Raw genomic sequence first — 19060 nt, 5'->3', positions numbered from 1 at the left:
AATATTGGTGTATTCACCTTTAATACTAGTTATTAAAATGCAGCAGTTGCTGGATTGGTGCAGTTCAAAGTGGAGTGCATCAAATAAAACAATATTAACATAAAGGTGAGACGTGTCATAATTTCACCCCTCCCACCACACACAAACACACACACACACACACACACACACACACACACACACACACACACACACACACACACCTTAATAAACATTGTTTTGTTTAACTGTGTGTGGGAAAAATGCCAACAACGTTAGGAAAAAATTCTGTTTAATCAAATTAAAATAAAATTTTAATTTTAATAAAATAAAAATTTTGGGACATGGAACGTCACCTCGCTGGCGGGGAAGGAGCCGGAGCTTGTGGCAGAGGTTGAGCGGTACCGGCTAGATATAGTCGGACTCACCTCGACACATTGCATTGGCTCTGGAACCCGAGACCTGGAGAGGGGTTGGACACTCTACTTTGCTGGAGTTGCTCCGGGTGAGAGGCGGAGGGCTGGGGTTGGCTTTTTGTTAGCCCCGAGACTCTCTGCCTGTGTGTTGGGGTTTACCCCGGGGGACAAGAGGGTAGCTTCCTTGCGCCTTCGGGTCGGGGAATGGGTCCTGACTGTTGTTTGTGCTTATGGGCCAAATATCAGTTCAGAGTACCCACCCTTTTTGGAGTCCCTGGGACGAGTGCTAGATAGTGCTCCATCAGGGGACTCCATTGTCCTGCTGGGGGACTTCAATGCTCACGTGGGCAATGACAGCTTGACCTGGAGGGGTGTGATTGGGAGGAACGGCCCACCTAATCTGAACTCGAGCGGTGTTTTGTTATTGGACTTCTGTGCAAGCCGCAGTTTGGCCATAACGAACACCATGTTCGAACATAAGGATGCCCACCGGTACACTTGGTACCAGGGCAGCCTAGGTCACAGGTCGATGATAGATTTTGTAGTCGTATCATCTGACCTGCGGCCGTATGTTTTGGACACCCGAGTGAAGAGAGGGGCGGAGCTGTCAACTGATCACCACCTGGTGGTGAGTTGGATCAGATGGCAAGGGAACATGCCGCGTAGACCTGGCAGACCCAAACGCATAGTGAGGGTCTGCTGGGAACGCCTGGCAGAAGAACCTGTCAAGACGGTCTTCAACTCCCACCTCCGGCAGAGCTTTGACCACGTCCCGAGAGCAGTGGGGGACATTGAGTCCGAGTGGGCCTTGTTCCACTCTGCGATTGTCGAGGCGGCTGTTGCTAGCTGTGGTCGTAAGGTGGCCGGTGCCAGTCGTGGTGGCAACCCCCGTACCCGCTGGTGGACACCAGAGGTTCGGGGAGCCGTCAGGCTGAAGAAGAAGGCCTACAGGGCGTAGCTGGTCTGTGGGTCTCCGGAGGCAGCAGGCAGGTACCGGATAGCCAAGCGGGGTGCAGCAGTGGCAGTTGCCGAGGCAAAATCTCGGGCGTGGGAGGAGTTTGGTGAGGCCATGGAGAAAGACTATCGATCGGCTCCAAAGAGGTTCTGGCAAACTGTCCGGCGCCTCAGGAGAGGAAGGCAGCAACTCGCTCACACTGTTTACAGTGGGGATGGGGAGCTGCTGACGTCAACTGAGGCTATAGTCGGACGGTGGAAGGAATACTTTGAGGAGCTCCTCAATCCCACCAATGCGCATTCCGAGGAGGAACCAGAGCTGGGAGGCCTGGGGATGGACTGTCCGATCTCGGGGGCAGAGGTTGCTGAGGTAGTCAAACAACTACACAGCGGCGGAGCCCCGGGGGCGGATGAGGTTCGTCCTGGGTATCTCAAGGCTATGGATGTTGTAGGGCTGTCATGGTTGACACGTCTCTACAGCATTGCGTGGTCATCGGGGGCAGTTCCTAGGGAGTGGCAGACCGGGGTGGTGGTCCCCATCTTTAAGAAGGGTGACCTGAGGGTGTGTTCCAACTATAGGGGGATCACACTCCTCAGCCTCCCTGGAAAGGTCTACGCCAAGGTACTGGAGAGGAGGGTCCGATCGATAGTTGAATCTCAGATAGAGGAGGAGCAATGTGGTTTTCGTCCTGGCCGTGGAACTGTGGACCAGCTCTATACCCTTGCAAGGGTGATGGAGGGGGCATGGGAGTTTGCCCAACCAATCCACATGTGCTTTGTGGATTTGGAGAAGGCTTATGACCGTGTCCCCAGGGGCACCCTGTGGGGGACGCTCCAGGAGTATGGGGTGGGTGGCTTTCTGTTAAGGGCCATTCAGTCCCTTTACCAGAGGAGCGTGAGTTTGGTCCGCATAGCCGGTAGTAAGTCGGACCTGTTCCCAGTGAGGGTTGGACTCCGCCAGGGCTGCCCTTTGTCACCGGTTCTGTTCATCACTTTTATGGACAGAATTTCTAGACGCAGCCGTGGTGTGGAGTGTGTCGAGTTTGGTGGCAGGAGAATCTCGTCTCTGCTTTTTGCAGATGATGTGGTCCTCCTAGCTTCATCCAGCTCTGACCTTCAGCTCTTGCTGGGTAGGTTCACGGCCGAATGTGAAGCGGCTGGGATGAGGATCAGCACCTCCAAATCTGAGACCATGGTTCTCGACCGGAAAAGGGTGGCTTGCCACCTCCGGGTCGGGGGAGAGGTCCTACCTCAAGTGGAGGAGTTTACGTATCTCGGGGTCTTGTTCACGAGTGAGGGTAGGAGGGATCGGGAGATCGACAGGCGGATTGGTTCGGCGTCTGCAGTGATGCGGACGCTGAGCCGATCTGTCGTGGGGAAGAGGGAGCTGAGCCAGAAAGCCAGGCTCTCAATTTACCGGTCGATCTACGTCCCAATCCTCACCTATGGTCATGAGCTTTGGGTAATGACCGAAAGAACGAGATCGCGGATACAAGCGGCCGAAATGAGTTTCCTCCGTAGGGTGGCCGGGCTCAGCCTTAGAGATAGGGTGAGGAGCTCGGACATTCGGGAGGGACTCGGAGTAGAACCGCTGCTCCTCCGGATCGAAAGGAGCCAGTTGAGGTGGTTTGGGCATCTGGTCAGGATGCCTCCTGGACGCCTCCCCGGGGAGGTGTTTCGGGCATGTCCTGCCGGCAGAAGGCCCCCGGGTCGACCCAGGACACGTTGGAGAGGTTACATCTCCAATCTGGTCCGGGAACGCCTTGGGGTCCTGCCGGAGGAGCTGGTGGACAAGGCCGGGGAGAGGACGGCCTGGAGCTCCCTAATTGGGATGCTGCCCCCGCGACCCGGACCCGGATAAGCGGAGGAAGACGAAGACGAAGACAAATTAAAATAAAAACAAAATTAAAAAGTTGTGTCTGGTTCTAGTATTTCATATTTCCTAGTTCCTACTGCATGAGTTCAGATGTATTAATTCATGCACTTAAATATTAATGTTCTTATTTAATTGAAAAACTTGTTCTGTAATAGTTCCTTTACTATTGTGATAAAAATGTTTAATCTCAATTCTGAGGCTGCTCTGTAAATAGTTTTCAAATAAACAATAGCTTATAAATAAACAACTTCTGATCAATCCATATCAATTTCAGATTTAAAATAATGTATTGATGTATACCACACCCACTAATTTCCAAATTATAAATAGGAGGTGCATTCATCGGTGTATGTCCTTTGATCCGCATTAGTGATGTTTTCAGCACCAGAACAATGAAGCAAAGAAACAGATTCCTGAGTTTGTTAGTTGTTAGTAATTTTATTTATTAGGTGCATCTGACCTGTTCTATTTTTCTCTGAAATGAGAACAAATCAGTGCTTCTATGGGTTGTTTCCTCTCGGCACTAGAAAAATGTACTTTATTATAATGTTCACTGTTATGTATCTTGATGTTCTTAACAAATAAATTAAATCAAAGGTATTGGTCAATAATGCCAAACATGTACATTTGTGTTTGTCATTTTTATACTGGCTTAAAAATACTTCATTAAGTCCACTAAGCATGGGTGCAGAAGGTTTTGAAGAGGGCCAGCCCAGTAATGATCTTGGACCAAAATAAAGGGGGCAGAAAGTCAAATAAAGGGGGGCAGAAGGAGATGTTTTTCCCCGACACCAAGAAAAATTAAATGCCAAATCCCCCCTGCAAAGTGTGTCACAGAGTTTAAAACAAAAATTATTCTTGTGCAAATATTGGTGTAATCACCTTTAATACTAGTTATTAAAATGCAGCAGTTGCTGGATTGGTGCAGTTCAAAGTGGAGTGCATCAAATAAAACAATATTAACATAAAGGTGAGACATCGTCATAATTTCACCCCTCCCACCACCACCACCACAGCTGGAAAAATTCCTAGGGGAAAGACTAGAAAAGACTTGCATCACGTGACCGCAGCTTCAACGGTGGTCACGTAAAGTCACGTGACACGGGAGATTACGTTATATTTTATACGTATTAGTTTCAATATAAATATATAACGAGCATTTTACTTTTTAAATTGTGAATATATTTGTTAAATTAAAAATATAAGTGAGTTACTACCCGCTAGCCACCGAAGCTGCAACTACTAAGCAACTAACCAACCATAGGTAACTTCTTTGGATCTAAAAAAAACATTTTAAATTAGCGGACTTACTTTTAAATTTGAAAATTGTCCCTGAAGTAGCTGCCGGCTTCTGGTCCGCCGTCTTTTTGAAAATGCAGCAGTGTATTGTGGGCAATTTTTGACCAAGGCTAGGCTACAAGACACCTCCCGTGTATCCTGCTCAGCTAGCTAAACGGCTAACAAACGGAGAACACACGCCTCGGTAGAACATGAACATTGGAACACGTCTTGGCGGCCGTTGATCAAATCAAATCAAAGATACTTTATTAATCCCAGAGGGAAATTAGAGTTTCAGTACACACAGTTCAAAGAATTGGTGACTGTGGTAATTCGCAACCCTGAGTCGCGCTACCTTTCAATCTCCTAGGCAACCGGGGCGGGGCCAAGACATCAAGGCAAGGTTCCTTGGCATTGAGAAACACCCACTGATTCAGACCAGGCATGCAAGCTTGGAAACATGTATTTTGAATGAATGAATGAATGCAGATGAAATTTATTTGTTTACATAAATCTGTGATAATGACGATGAGGAATGTCGACTCTGGGAAAAGCTTGCAAAGCCTATTATGCATGTGATGTGCACAATCAGTCTCAGAAGACCCCTCCTACATCAAACTTTAGCCAAATTTTATGTCACAACTTTACCAGAATAATCATCTGAATTTAATTTCCATAAATTATGTGTTCAGCTGGTTCTCTTCATTTCAATCTATCAGAATAAAACAAGGAGACGTTCATGTTTTATTGTATCATCCTTTTCCCCTACCTTTCTGTGTTCCATTGCAGTAGAGCGGGAAACAGTGACAGCTAGTCCACTACTGAAAGTGTGTATCGTGATTAAAATGTCCATTATAGTGGGAAAAGTTTTGTAAGGAACATGACTATCCTGCTTTTCTAAATATCAGGAGCAAGCTTGTTTATGTGAAATATTTCAGTGATTACAATCTCAGATGGTGTAATCACTGAAATATTGCACATAAATTCCCACTGCATGTTGGCAGTGTGCAGGAGTACTGTTCTGCCTCTTTGGATCTAGCTCGATCTGCATCTATTTGAAGTAAACGATGAGCAACATAAGTTTATTCTAAATACCACAGGACACACAGATTGTGATGGTGAGGGGAAAATCGGATGGATACAACCTGTTGCTGCTGATGAGACGAGGATGCACGAGGAAGACAGAAAGGGTGAGCAGGACTTTGATGATGTTATTAGATGACCCAATCTGAGCCTGAGGACCTTTTAACCACCCTGTCCATCTGCTGAAGCTTTGTTACTAAATATAGTTAATGATAAATAAAAAATCTAAACAATTTTCCTTTAAAAGGGTAAAAGGAAAACGGCTACATTACAAAGAATTTTTTTTTTTTTTTTGTAATGGGAAACGTGAGTAAAAACCACTGGACCACACCACCAGTGGCAAAAAAGTGAATAGGTCTACGCTGTTGGGTGGCCTCTGGTATTTTGTTGGACTTCTAACTTATTCTAAATATTTCTCTTCTTTTTTTCCCCTGATCTTCCCTGGGGCCACACTGGGGGCATCAGCGGCGCTGAACAGCAGCAGAACGTTGCAAATTCAAATATAATCCATACAGTCTATGGGTTTGATCCAAACTGGCAATGGCACCCAACTTTTCAGGTGGTGGTGTGCTGCTAAATACATGACAGGGTTATACAGGTGCTGGCCAGTAAATTAGAATATCATCAAAAGGTTGAAAATATTTCAGTAATTCCATTCAAAACGTGAAACTTGTACATTATATTCATGCAATGCACACAGACCAATGTATTTCCGATGTTTATTACGTTTAATTTTGATATTTATAGGTGACAACCAATGAAAACATCAAATCTGGTATCTCAGAAAATTAGAATATTCTAAAGGCCAATGAAAAAATGTTTGTTTCTCTAATGTTGGCCAACTGAAAAGAATGAACATGAAAAGAATGTGCATGTATAGCACTCAATACTTAGTCGGGGCTCCTTTTGCCTCAATAACTGCAGTAATGCGGCGTGGCATGGACTCGATCAGTCTGTGGCACTGCTCAGGTGTTATGAGAGCCCAGGTTGCTCTGATAGTCGTCTTCAGCTCCTCTGCATTGTTGGGTCTAGCGTATTGCATCCTCCGCTTCACAATACCCCATAGATTTTCTATGGGGTTAAGGTCAGGCGAGTTTGCTGGACAATCAAGGACAGGGATACCATGGTCTTTGAACCAGGTGCTGGTGGTTTTGGCACTGTGTGCAGGTGCCAAGTCCTGTTGAAAGGTGAAGTCTGCATCCCCATAAAGTTGGTCAGCAGCAGGAAGCATGAAGTGCTCTAAAACTTCCTGGTAGACGGCTGCATTGACCCTGGACCTCAGGAAACAGAGTGGGCCAACACCGGCAGATGACCTGGCACCCCACACCATCACTGACGGTGGAAACTTTACACTGGACCTCATGCAACGTGGATTCTGTGCTTCTCCGCTCTTCCTCCAGACTCTGGGTCCTTGATTTCCAAAGGAAATGCAGAACTTGCTTTCATCAGAAAACATAACTTTGGACCACTCAGCATCAGTCCAGTCCTTTTTGTCCTTGGCCCAGGCGAGACGCTTCTTGCGCTGTTTCATGTTCAAGAGTGGCTTGACACACGGAATGCGACACCTGAATCCCATGTCTTTCATGAGTCTCCTCGTGGTGGTTCTTGAAGCGCTGACTCCAGCTGCAGTCCACTCTTTGTGGATCTCCCCCACATTTTTGAATGGGTTTGTCGTCACAATTCTCTGCAGGGTGCGGTTATCCCTAGAGCTTGTACACTTTTTTCTACCACATTTTTTCCGTCCCTTCGCCTGTCTGTTAATGTGCTTGGACACAGAGCTCTGCGAACAGCCAGCTTCTTTAGCAATCACCTTTTGTGTCTTGCCCTCCTTGTGCAAGGTGTCAATGATTGTCTTTTGGACAGCTGTTAAGTCAGAAGTCTTCCCCATGATTGTGGTGCCTTCAAAACAAGACTGAGGGACCTTTTAAAGGCCCTTGCAGGTGTTTTGAGTAAATCAGCTGATTAGAGTGGCAGCAGGTGTCTTCTATATTCAGCCTTTTCAGAATATTCTAATTTTTTGAGATACCAAATTTGGAGTTTTCATTAGTTGTCACTTATGAATATCAAATTTAAATGTAATGAACATTGGAAATACATTGGTCTGTGTGCATTGCATGAATATAATGTACAAGTTTCACGTTTTGAATGGAATTACTGAAATATTTTCAACCTTTTGATGATATTATAATTTACTGGCCAGCACCTGTATTTTAGCCGTGGGCCGCTTTTTGGGATGCGTCAATTTCAGCAAATAACACAGGGCTAGACAGGAATTCACACTTGGTATCAGTGTAATACGTCCAGTAATTTTCAAAATAAAAGTCTATTGCAGAGATGTGCTTTCTTATCTATGTAGATAAGATAACATCTATACGTGTGATCTCACGGCTTATTTAGTCCCAGGATCTTTCAAGAAGTGCATTAGCGTGTTTTTCTTCATGGATGTGATGTCCATTTTCCTCTTCCTGCTTTAATGGTGAATTAAGTCTTGAGGGATTTGATGACTTCACAAGCCCAGCAAGGAGGACGTTAGAGATGCTGCATCGCTTGCAGTGTGGATTAACGCACCTAGTAAAAAAACCGTCTTGCTGCAGTTTTGTGCCGCTGATGCCCCCGGTGTGGACCCAGGGTTACGCTACAAAAGCGGCCATTTATTTTCAAGGGAAAAAGGTTTATTAAAAAAAATCCAATCTAGATGCAGTTAATTTTTGTCCTTACATTACTTTGTCATTCAAGTCTATGGAGAACATGACCCTTGTAAATAAAGTCCCCAGACTCTTATTGGGTCAGCTTTACTGGAGCTATAAATGAGCCTAAAATTAAAAGTGTACAGCGTACAATATCTGTCTGAGGATTTTTACTTTAGGTCAAATTACTCATTTGTCTTGCTAGTTCTAATTAGATTTCCATGTGGCTGTGTGACATTTTGTAACTACATAAATGTCGATCGAATTTGGGAAGAATAATGGTTATTCGAGCTATTCTACCTTGGTGAAACTTATATTTGCATGGACTTGTTCTGTGGTGTTACTCACGTATGTGTTTGGGTCCTGAGCCTGGGTCTTGGGAAGAGGGGAGTCACAGTCAGGACTGTAGTGTTCACAGAAGTCATAGGCCGCCTGAGGGTTGGAGGCAATTAACAGCTGCTGGATGTCTCCCTGTAAAACAAACAAAAACAATTATAATTTATTGATGATCTCAGACTCAACAGAAATGTTTAATCTTTGTAGAACCAGTGGAAGTGCTTTCAGTCACCTAACAATAAGGTTTACTTTCTCAAGATTCTGACCTGGAAAACCTCCTCATCAAGCAGACGAGCTCCAAACACTGTGATGCCATTGGTGTCAATCACAGCATTGTTGCCCCGGGGAAGAGGACGGGTCATCTTCTTCTTGCAGTCCAACAGCAGAGTCACGTTTTTCTTGGAAACAGAGAAGGCAATGCGATGCCACCTAGTGACAGAAGAATCCGTGAGCAAACATTTATGTCAAATAAAGAATAAAGAAACCAACCATCTCCTACATCATGCAGATCATACTATTCCTAACCACCACCACCCACATAACCACAAATAACTCATCTCAATCAGTCACAAACTGGTGTTGTTGGTTACTGACTTGCCATCAGCCAGGTTGATGCCTTTGAAAAGCGGGTAGTCCTCAGGAGCTGGCTTTCCATTCTGGTCTTCGTACAGAAAAACAGGCGAGCGTCCCATTTCAATGCCCAGTTGCTGAATGCCCTGCTCACTGTAGATAGAGAGGAGGAAAGCTTGGAGACCAGCCTGGGCCTTTATCAGAGCCATGATGGAGAAGTTCTCTGGGAAACGCCCTAAAGGTGGAAGGAAAGATAACAAACTTAATAAATATTAGCAGAAAGGAAAGGTAGAAATGCCCCAATAAAAAGATTTAATAAATCATATAAATGTGCCCTTTAGAAGAAAGTGTGTTTAGATTACCCAAACCCTGTGTATAAAATATAGTGGCTCTCTGGTGCTGTGAATAAGTGACTATAGTGAATACTTGAATAAGGGAAATAAAATAGAAAGAACTGATCAAAGATACAGGTAACATCTAAATGAGAAGTGATAGTTCACAAAAAAGTAGACAAGACACTAGGAGCTGTGTTTGGTGGCACCGCTGAAAATAAAGCAATGAGAGAAATTCACCCACACTAAAATGCATCAGAAAGAATCAAGATGTGAGCTAATAATAACAGGCTGTACAAAAAAATAACAAACATAAAAAGAGGTGGAAATCATTTTGTACTTAAGAAGATTTTACTTAACATAAGTGAGGCTTTTTATTTTCTATTCACAAGTGCAGAATCACATAATTATCAAATTAACAAATCAGAACAAAGCACAAACTTTCTCTCTGAAATTTAAAAGGCTTCAAAATTAATTCAAAGCTAAGCTAGTTAGCAAGCTGCAATAATTACGTTTCACATTATAAAACAATCAATCAATCAAATCAAAGATACGTTATTAATCCCAGAGGGAAATTAAGAGTATTCAAAATACTCTAGCCTCGAATTTATAAGCAAACCTTTGCTTCACAAAACAAACGTTCATCGTATCTTTCATCTAAATATATCATCATCATCAAAACTTACATGAATATATTAATGGGAGAAATCAGGACAAAGAAGGCGGAAAGTCGTTTAGCGATAGATAGCTAACATTAGCTGCTCGTTAGCTAGCTAGAAAGCATAAATGTTTGTATTCGCTACTATTTCCTGTATAAATTTACTTAACTATTTCGCAGTTATTCACGGTAAAACAACAAAATAAATGTTAGAAAACCGCCAACTATCTATTATGACAAATATCTTGGCTTGTATCCGTGCCCATAAAAGCTAGCTTAGCCCTAGCCTGAAGTTGTCCTGAAGGTCACGTGCGCTTCCTCTGAAGTTCAACCAACGAATGAATGATTGATTGAATGAATGAGGCGTTTTGATAAGATGTTTTTCATAATTCTTCTTACAAAAAAGTAAAGCATTACTGCACGTCTTAATGTTTATAAATATTAAATAACTTTTATTTTGACTCAAAAACTTTTTACTTAACAAAATTTCACATTTAAACTGGAATAGCCAGGTAATTTATGTTTTTCTATTTGTCATCCGTTCATATAAGCCTAAAAATTTGTTTCTATGACATTTAATGAGATTCACTACTTTGTCCACTATAAAAATAAAAATTCCATAAAAAATTTTTACCATTAGAAAATATGAAGAAAAAAACATCAATTTAGTATCTCTTTATGTGAAATCATGAAACCTATATTAAAACATGACTTAGTATATAAAAATAAATATCTTTATTGTGAAGCAGTCACCTTAAATACTATGCATCAGTCTGAGAACTACCTGAGAAGAGCTGCTTGGTGGGGGCAGAGATCTGGGCCTTCTTGGTGATGCGGTAAGCATGATCAGGGCTGCTGGAGCGACGGGATGTGCAGAAGCCAGGGACTTTCTTCACACCCTCGGGGAGAGAGGGAACCTGCAGAGCCCGCAGCACATCAACTGGATCTGATAAAAGAGAAACAAGTGAAGAAATTAATTTTATTGCTAAATAAACAAACAATGAACACTTTATCAAATGTTATGTAGCTTAAACTTGACATACAATTACAATTTCATATCATACATACCATTAAGCAAGCTATTTAGTAGTTTGATGAATAATGTAGTTATTGTTTCCAACAACTTTACAGCTCTACTGACTCTGCTTTCAATAAAGTTGATGTTAAATGTTTCAGCTGTACTAATGTGTTACGGGATGTAGTATCGGAGGTGTTCACTGAACATTTAGGTAAACTATAAGAAAGGATGCTCTGTGCTGGAGGAGATGGGCAACAGTCCAACCACCATTTATGAGCGAGTGCACGGTGGGCACAGCAAAGCTCAGCTTCCATCTGAATGAAGACGATCTCGTCTGTTAGCAGCTGGGACGAGTGGCTGTTGATGTGATAAAGTACTGAGTCAAATTAATATTTATTTGGTATCACAGTCATGTTACTGATTCATATCACATAAATATGGGATCTAAAATGTTGAAATCCACACAAACTCCAGTGATGCTCTAATATAACACTAATACAGAGTTAGACAGTGAGCCATTCTATCATCCTGTCACACACTAAACTAGTTTGCTTACCCACCTCCAGTCTGAGCTGCAGCCTCCTGACACACTTCAAATAAACAATACTGACTCTTTAAAAAAGACAAATTTTATTTACACACAAGTGCTGACATAAAACAAATCATGCATCTCAGAACTAACTTGAACACACATTCCCATATTAACGCTGTTTTTTAAATAATTGCTCATTCTAACATGAATAGTTTCATCAGTATCTCTTCATGGCTACTCTGCCCTGCTGTCTAGGAACATCACTAATAACTAAAGCAAAATCAACAAAGGTTTAAAAACCAAACACTGGCATGCATTACAAAAGTTTGACTTAGGTCGTCGTCGTCTTCCTCCGCTTATCCGGGTCCGGGTCCGGGTCCGGGTCGCGGGGGCAACATCCCAACTAGGGAGCTCCAGACCGTCCTCTCCCCGGCCACCTCCACCAGCTCCTCCGGCAGGACCCCAAGGCGTTCCCGGACCAGATTGGAGATGTAACCTCTCCAACGTGTCCTGGGTCGACCCGGGGGCCTCCTGCCGGCAGGACATGCCCGAAACACCTCCCCAGGGAGGCGTACAGAAGGCATCCTGACCAGATACCCAAACCACCTCAACTGACTCCTTTCGATCCGGAGGAGCAGCGGTTCTACTCCGAGTCCCTCCCGAATGTCCGAGCTCCTCACCCTATCTCTAAGGCTGAGCCCGGCCGCCCTACGGAGGAAACTCATTTTGGCCGCTTGTATTCGCGATCTCGTTCTTTCGGTCATTACCCAAAGCTCATGACCATAGGTGAGGATTGGGACGTAGATCGACCGGTAAATCGAGAGCCTGGCTTTCTGGCTCAGCTCCCTCTTCACCACGACAGATCGGCTCAGCGTCCGCATCACTGCAGATGCCGAACCAATACGCCTGTCGATCTCCTGATCCCTCCTACCCTCACTCGTGAACAAGACCCCGAGATACTTAAACTCCTCCACTTGAGGTAGGACCTCTCTCCCAACCCAGAGTTGGCAAGCCACCCTTTTTCGTTCGAGAACCATGGTCTCAGATTTGGGGGTGCTGATCCTCATTCCAGCCGCTTCCCACTCGGCCGCAAACCTACCCAGCAAGAGCTGAAGGTCAGAGCTGGATGAAGCTAGGAGGACCACATCATCCGCAAAAAGCAGAGACGAGATTCTCCTGCCACCAAACTCGACACACTCCACACCACGGCTGCGCCTAGAAATTCTGTCCATAAAGGTAATGAACAGAACCGGTGACAAAGGGCAGCCCTGGCGGAGTCCAACCCTCACCGGGAACAGGTCCGACTTACTACCGGCTATGCGGACCAAACTCACGCTCCTCTGGTAAAGGGACTGAATGGCCCTTAACAGAAAGCCACCCACCCCATACTCCTGGAGCGTCCCCCACAGGGTGCCCCTGGGGACACGGTCATAAGCCTTCTCCAAATCCACAAAACACATGTGGATTGGTTGGGCAAACTCCCATGCCCCCTCCATCACCCTTGCAAGGGTATAGAGCTGGTCCACAGTTCCACGGCCAGGACGAAAACCACATTGCTCCTCCTCAATCTGAGATTCAACTATCGATCGGACCCTCCTCTCCAGTACCTTGGAGTAGACCTTTCCAGGGAGGCTGAGGAGTGTGATCCCCCTATAGTTGGAACACACCCTCAGGTCACCCGTCTTAAAGATGGGGACCACCACCCCGGTCTACCACTCTACAGGAACTTCCCCGATGACCACGCAATGTTGCAGAGACGTGTCAACCATGACAGCCTTACAACATCCATAGCCTTGAGATACCCAGGACGGACCTCATCCGCCCCCGGGGCTCCGCCGCTGTGTAATTGTTTGACTACCTCAGCAACTTCTGCCCCCGAGATTGGACAGTCCATCCCCAGGTCTCCCGGCTCTGGTTCCTCCTCGGAATGCGCGTAGGTGGGATTGAGGAGCTCCTCAAAGTATTCCTTCTATCGTCCGACTATAGCCCCAGTTGACGTCAGCAGCTCCCCATCCCCACTGTAAACAGTGTGAGCGAGTTGCTGCCTTCCTCTCCTGACAGTTTGCCAGAACCTCTTTGGAGCCGATCGATAGTCTTTCTCCATGGCCTCACCAAACTCCTCCCACGCCCGAGATTTTTCCTCGGCAACTGCCACTGCTGCACCCCGCTTGGCTATCCGGTACCTGTCTGCTGCCGCAGGAGATCCACAGACCAGCCACGCCCTGTAGGCCTCCTTCTTCAGCCTGACGGCTCCCCGAACCTCTGGTTTCCACCAGCGAGCACGGGGGTTGCCACCACGACTGACACCGGCCACCTTGCAACCACAGCTAGCAACAGCCGCCTCAACAATCGCAGAGTGGAACAAGGCCCACTCGGATTCGATGACCCCCACTGCTCTTGGGACACGGTCAAAACTCTGTCGGTGGTGGGAGTTGAAGACCGTCTTGACAGGTTCTTCTGCCAGGCGTTCCCAGCAGACCCTCACTATGCGTTTGGGTCTGCCAGGGCTACGCAGCATCTTGCCCTGCCATCTGATCCAACTCACCACCAGGTGGTCAGTTGACAGCTCCTCTCTTCACTCGAGTGTCCAAAACATACGGCCACAGGTCAGATGATACGACTACAAAGTCTATCATCGACCTGCGACCTAGGCTGCCCTGGTACCAAGTGTACCGATGGGCATCCTTATGTTCGAACATGGTGTTCGTTATGGCCAAACTGCGGCTTGCACAGAAATCCAATAACGAAACACCACTTGAGTTCAGATCAGACGGGCCTTTTCCCTCAATCACACCCCTCCAGGTCATGCTGTCATTGCCCACGTGAGCATTGAAGTCCCCCAGCAGCTCTAACCACTGTGCCACTGCGCAGCCACTAAATCTAATTATCCCAGTTAAACCAGTTACGGACAGGTTTAAAGTGAGGCAGCCATAGAACTAAAACAGGAACCTGTATTCACATTTTCCCAGTTTTCCTCCCTCGGTCTGTGTTCGAGCTGCAGCAGAGAGCCAGTTTAGTTTTTAACAGTCAATTCAATCCATTTGCAGCCAGCCCTGCTGCGGCACTCCCCATAATAAACTCACAGGGTCACTGATGCTTTTCTCTGGTTAAATCAATGCAAGATCTAAAGCCACAATAATAAACTCTAGTGCCCCAAAAAGCTAAATATTTATATAGAAATGAAGTAATTTGACCCTGAGATGTGTAAAATCACAGCTAGCACAGCTGTTAGGGACCCCCTTTTACCACAGAGGACACTGCTGGGTTAATTATAACAAACTCTTGTAGAAAGTCAGAAATTTAAAAGTGAAAATCCACCAAACTTATTTTAGCTACAAAACTTAACTCAGGATTTCTTCAAAGCAGATTCTGAAAAAAGAGTTGAACCCACCTGCAAACCTGACAATAAAAGATGGATGAACGTAGTAATGCTATAACATCGGATGGAGTGAACATTTTACAGGAAAATAGGATAAAATTTGATGCGATGTTTCCTTGTTTTTGTTCTCATTTCCTGCAAATCCCTTCAGAGGTGCTTATGTTTGGGTAACCCCCAGTGTTTCAGAGCTAACAGTTATTCAGATGGGTCTGCAGATGATAATATTTACCCAGAGAGGCCAAATAGTGCAATGGGTGCCTAGACCTCTGCCAAATGTAACTCTACACCAGAGAGAAAAGGGAAGAGAAGCATCAGCGAGGGGAAGCAGGTAGGGGGAAAGGGAGGGTGCAAGATGAAGAAATTAAAATTATGCAGGTAAAATGGGTAATGTGAGTTTAAATGAACAAGCTCACGCAGAAATGTGAGAAAAGGTTGTCTGAATGGGTTTTTTAACAGAAGACTTGGTAGAGAGTGTGGAGTTATGATCAATGGAGATTTTATGTCGATTTAAAATCTGTTTTGAAACGAATTTTTAAGAATTTTGCAGATTTAGAAGAGAACATTATGTCTGAAGCATGGAAGGAAGGAGGTGTGTGTGTGTGTGTGTGTGTGTGTGTGTGTGTGTGTGTGTGTGTGTGTGTGTGTGTGTGTGTGTGTGCGTGCGTGTGTGTGTGTGTGCTTGCGTGCGCGCGTGCGTGTGTGTGTGCTGGGGTGGGGGGGTGAGGCAGTGACAGTAGACAGCATGGTTCTGTGATGGCAGGATCCTGGATCAGGTTGCAGCCTGAGCTCTCCCAGTATGTCCAGTACAATGTGCTGCTCTGTTCCCGCTCCCAGCCCAGCTCACATCTGCAGCTGAGGCCCTTCCTGCCTGGAGGACCACAATCACCACCAAAAATAACACTCAGAGCTGCAGAGGTGCTCACAGCGCAGGCAGGGTGAGGTGCACCTCTACGCCTCGTGGGACGAGGACGTGACACAAATGGAAGTAGACGAGGTAGGAAAGCAGACAGCTGAGGGCACAAACTCACTTTAACTCTCTTTTCCCTTCCTCTTCCATCTCCCTCATTTTAAGCATTCCCAGATGGCTTCACCCTTTTGATGTAAGTGTGGGCCAATTACTCTGCTGTTATTAAGACAGGAAACAGGCTTCCAGGTCCGCTGTGCCGCTTCAACCAGAGCTGTAAGGATTCCAGTAGCAGTCCAGTTAGAGCAAATGACAGCCAGACTGGCGAGAATCCAGTAAAAAGACAATTTCCCCAAGAAAATTATCAAAGGTAAATAGAAAGGATTTCAAGAACTCCACCTTTCACACTAAAAACCAAATTCACCCGTTCACACAACATTCTTTGTCCCACAGTCCAGATGTGGTTTTTATATATTTTACAAACAATCATCACTACCTATTTCATATTCACAGTCATTGTGGAAGGTTTCAGAAATATCTGAATAAAGCCATTAAATAAATGAAATGGGCTCACATTTAATTTAAACAGATTCTAACATTTTATTTGTTCATTTAGGTTTATTCTCATTCAGCTGAGCTATTAATAAAAATAGCTTTAAAAGGTAAAGCTAAATTATGACGTGTTGGTGAATAATAGAACACTAAACTATGGGATTAGCTTAATGAACTGACCTGTACCGGAATGTTTGCAGTGTGAAGTGCCTTGAGACGACTCTTGTCGTGATTTGGCGCAATAGAAATAAACTTGGATTGAATTGGGGTCAGTGAGACTTTAAACAGGGTTTTCATGACTGAAGTTATCTCAGAGCTGCTATCCAGACAACACCAGCCACATAACAACATCTACACATGGAGGCAGGTTCCTTATAAAAGGAGAAACTTCTAAAGTTTGTTTATTTAACTGAAATTCGTCAAAATGACCGCTAGATGGCAGTAAAACTGATTTAATTAACCCTTGTTGCATGGAAGGCTGCAGCCACACACACACACACACACACACCCACGATGCTTCCGGTTAAATGACAAAAGTGTAAGTTTAATAGCAAGAACATGTCAATAATTGAGATTAGCGCTCCATCTAGAGACAGGTTTGATCGATTATGTAAAAATGATCAGAGATCATCAATTAAATCAGAAAATAGTCATACCACTTTATTTGTCGAGCACATTTCAGTACAACATGAGAGACAACCAAAGCGCCTTATGTACAGAAGTACTAAAACATGGATCATATCAAAAACAGAGCAAAGGATAAAACAAGTAAAACTGCCAGAATGGCCATTCTAAAAAATGAGTTAAACCTAATAAAAATATGAATGAAAAGAACTAAAAGTAATACTTTAACAAGGAACAAGTCAAGATGTAAATAAAAGTGGGTTTTTAGTCGTGACTTTAAGGCTTCAATAGAAGCTGACTGGCGGATCGTAAGGTAAGACGTTCTAAAGAACAGGCGCCGCATGTAGAAACAAAAGGGGATGTGGCTATCCATCATCTAACATCTCAACATTCCTAAAATTATGAATAGAAGAGTGTAAAGAGGCTAATTTCATTGTTTAAATTATAATAATGATAATGTCAATCTACAAATCTTAATATCTTAGAGAACTTTTTCCGGCTCTTGGAGAGCACATACGCTTTTTTCCTCCTCTCCTCCCTATCGTATCCCAAGGCTCTTTGTCTGTCTTTGGGTGGACGGCGCTTCTGCATTTTTTCTGGAAACTGGAAATTATTAAAAATGGATCTGGTCAGTTGATCTCTCAACGCGAATGACAAGATTTTTTCAACGATGAGAACGGGAGAAGGGGCTCCCAGATGCCCCTCTGGGACAGAGCCAGCTGGGCATATCATGGACTCCTGGAAACAGTGGAACCTGATCTGCCTTTCTCAACTGTCTGTAGAGGATTCTGAAGACGTCTGGATATTCGTGGTGTTGGCCTCAGGTTTCCTGCTTTTTGGCCTGAGTGGTTACCTGGCTTACCGGAAAATTAACGAGCTGTTGAGAATTGGCTCAATCCTGGAGCTCAGGGATGGATTGCACAGCGCTGTGAATGCACAAACTCAAATAATTGTCAAAATGAGTCGTAAGCTTGGAACTTTGGCTGAGATTCAGGCTCTGGCACAGAAGGTGGATTCGATCAAGGAGAAAGTGGACGGATCAGCACGGATTGGGATAAATTAATTACGCCATTATTGGATTTAGAGGGGTTGAGGACCAACGGAACTTTAAGACAGAGAGGAAATTATCTGTCTGGCCCCAAAACAATTTCTATCTGAATCTGGTGCCCTTGAGCCTGTGAAGCTGAAGTGATTACTCCCCCTCAGAAGAAATGTGGAATGCTGCCGTCGCCATGGCAACTCTGTCTCCCTATCCCAGCCTGGGCGGGACTGCGACCGGTGAAGGCCGTTGAATCGTTCCAGGAGTCACTGTGCTCTCTAAACCTAACGACCTCCCTCCCCTGTCCAAACGGAGGTGACGAGCGCTGCTCACCGCGGCTGCATGCACTGATGTGTGGAGAGTCCACAACCCTACCTCCCCACCTAGTGGACACTTATTTTGTGTGATGTCTGAAGTCTGTTGCATTTCTGTCTGAGGTGTTTTTTTCATAGCAAAGCTGCCCTCCCTGTGGAGGGTAACTCTGAAGTGCCTTTTTTTCCTCCACCTGACCCAATCCTCATGTAACCCTCTGATCTCTATTAAGGTAGTGCGACTCGGGTTGCGAATGACCACAGTCACCAATTCTTGTCATGTGTCTTTGCCTATGTATGTATGTCTAATCTCAGACTAGTGTGTACTGAAACTCTAATTTCCCTCTGGGATTAATAAAGCATCTTTGAATTGAATTGAACAACTGGCCTGATGTCAAAAAGACAAACAAAAAACAAACCTGGAAAATTCATGAACAAATATTCTTGTTCATGACTTCAATAATTAGAGATTAGTTTAAAAATTTCTTTAAAAATGTTTTATGCTTTCCAGTTTTAACATTAAACTGAGGTG

At 44.7% G+C, this 19060-nt stretch overlaps 1 protein-coding gene across 1 annotated transcript in view; it reads right to left on the bottom strand.

Annotated features, from left to right (window-relative positions):
* LOC129161115 (collagen alpha-2(XI) chain-like) overlaps positions 1–14237 on the bottom strand; it is a 51565-nt gene extending 37328 nt beyond the window's left edge. The window contains 6 exon segments of the mRNA XM_070547837.1: positions 8622–8744; positions 8876–9038; positions 9204–9414; positions 10954–11115; positions 11748–11799; positions 13932–14237. Of these exon segments, the coding sequence (XP_070403938.1) occupies positions 8622–8744; positions 8876–9038; positions 9204–9414; positions 10954–11115; positions 11748–11799; positions 13932–14237 (1017 nt within the window).
* Between the last annotated feature and the right edge of the window lie 4823 nt (positions 14238–19060).

Source organism: Nothobranchius furzeri, unplaced genomic scaffold, assembly GCF_043380555.1.
Source record: "Nothobranchius furzeri strain GRZ-AD unplaced genomic scaffold, NfurGRZ-RIMD1 Scf054, whole genome shotgun sequence".
Lineage (NCBI taxonomy): Eukaryota > Metazoa > Chordata > Actinopteri > Cyprinodontiformes > Nothobranchiidae > Nothobranchius > Nothobranchius furzeri.
Note: the sequence above shows the minus strand (reverse complement) of the source record. Positions and strands in the feature narration are given on the sequence as shown.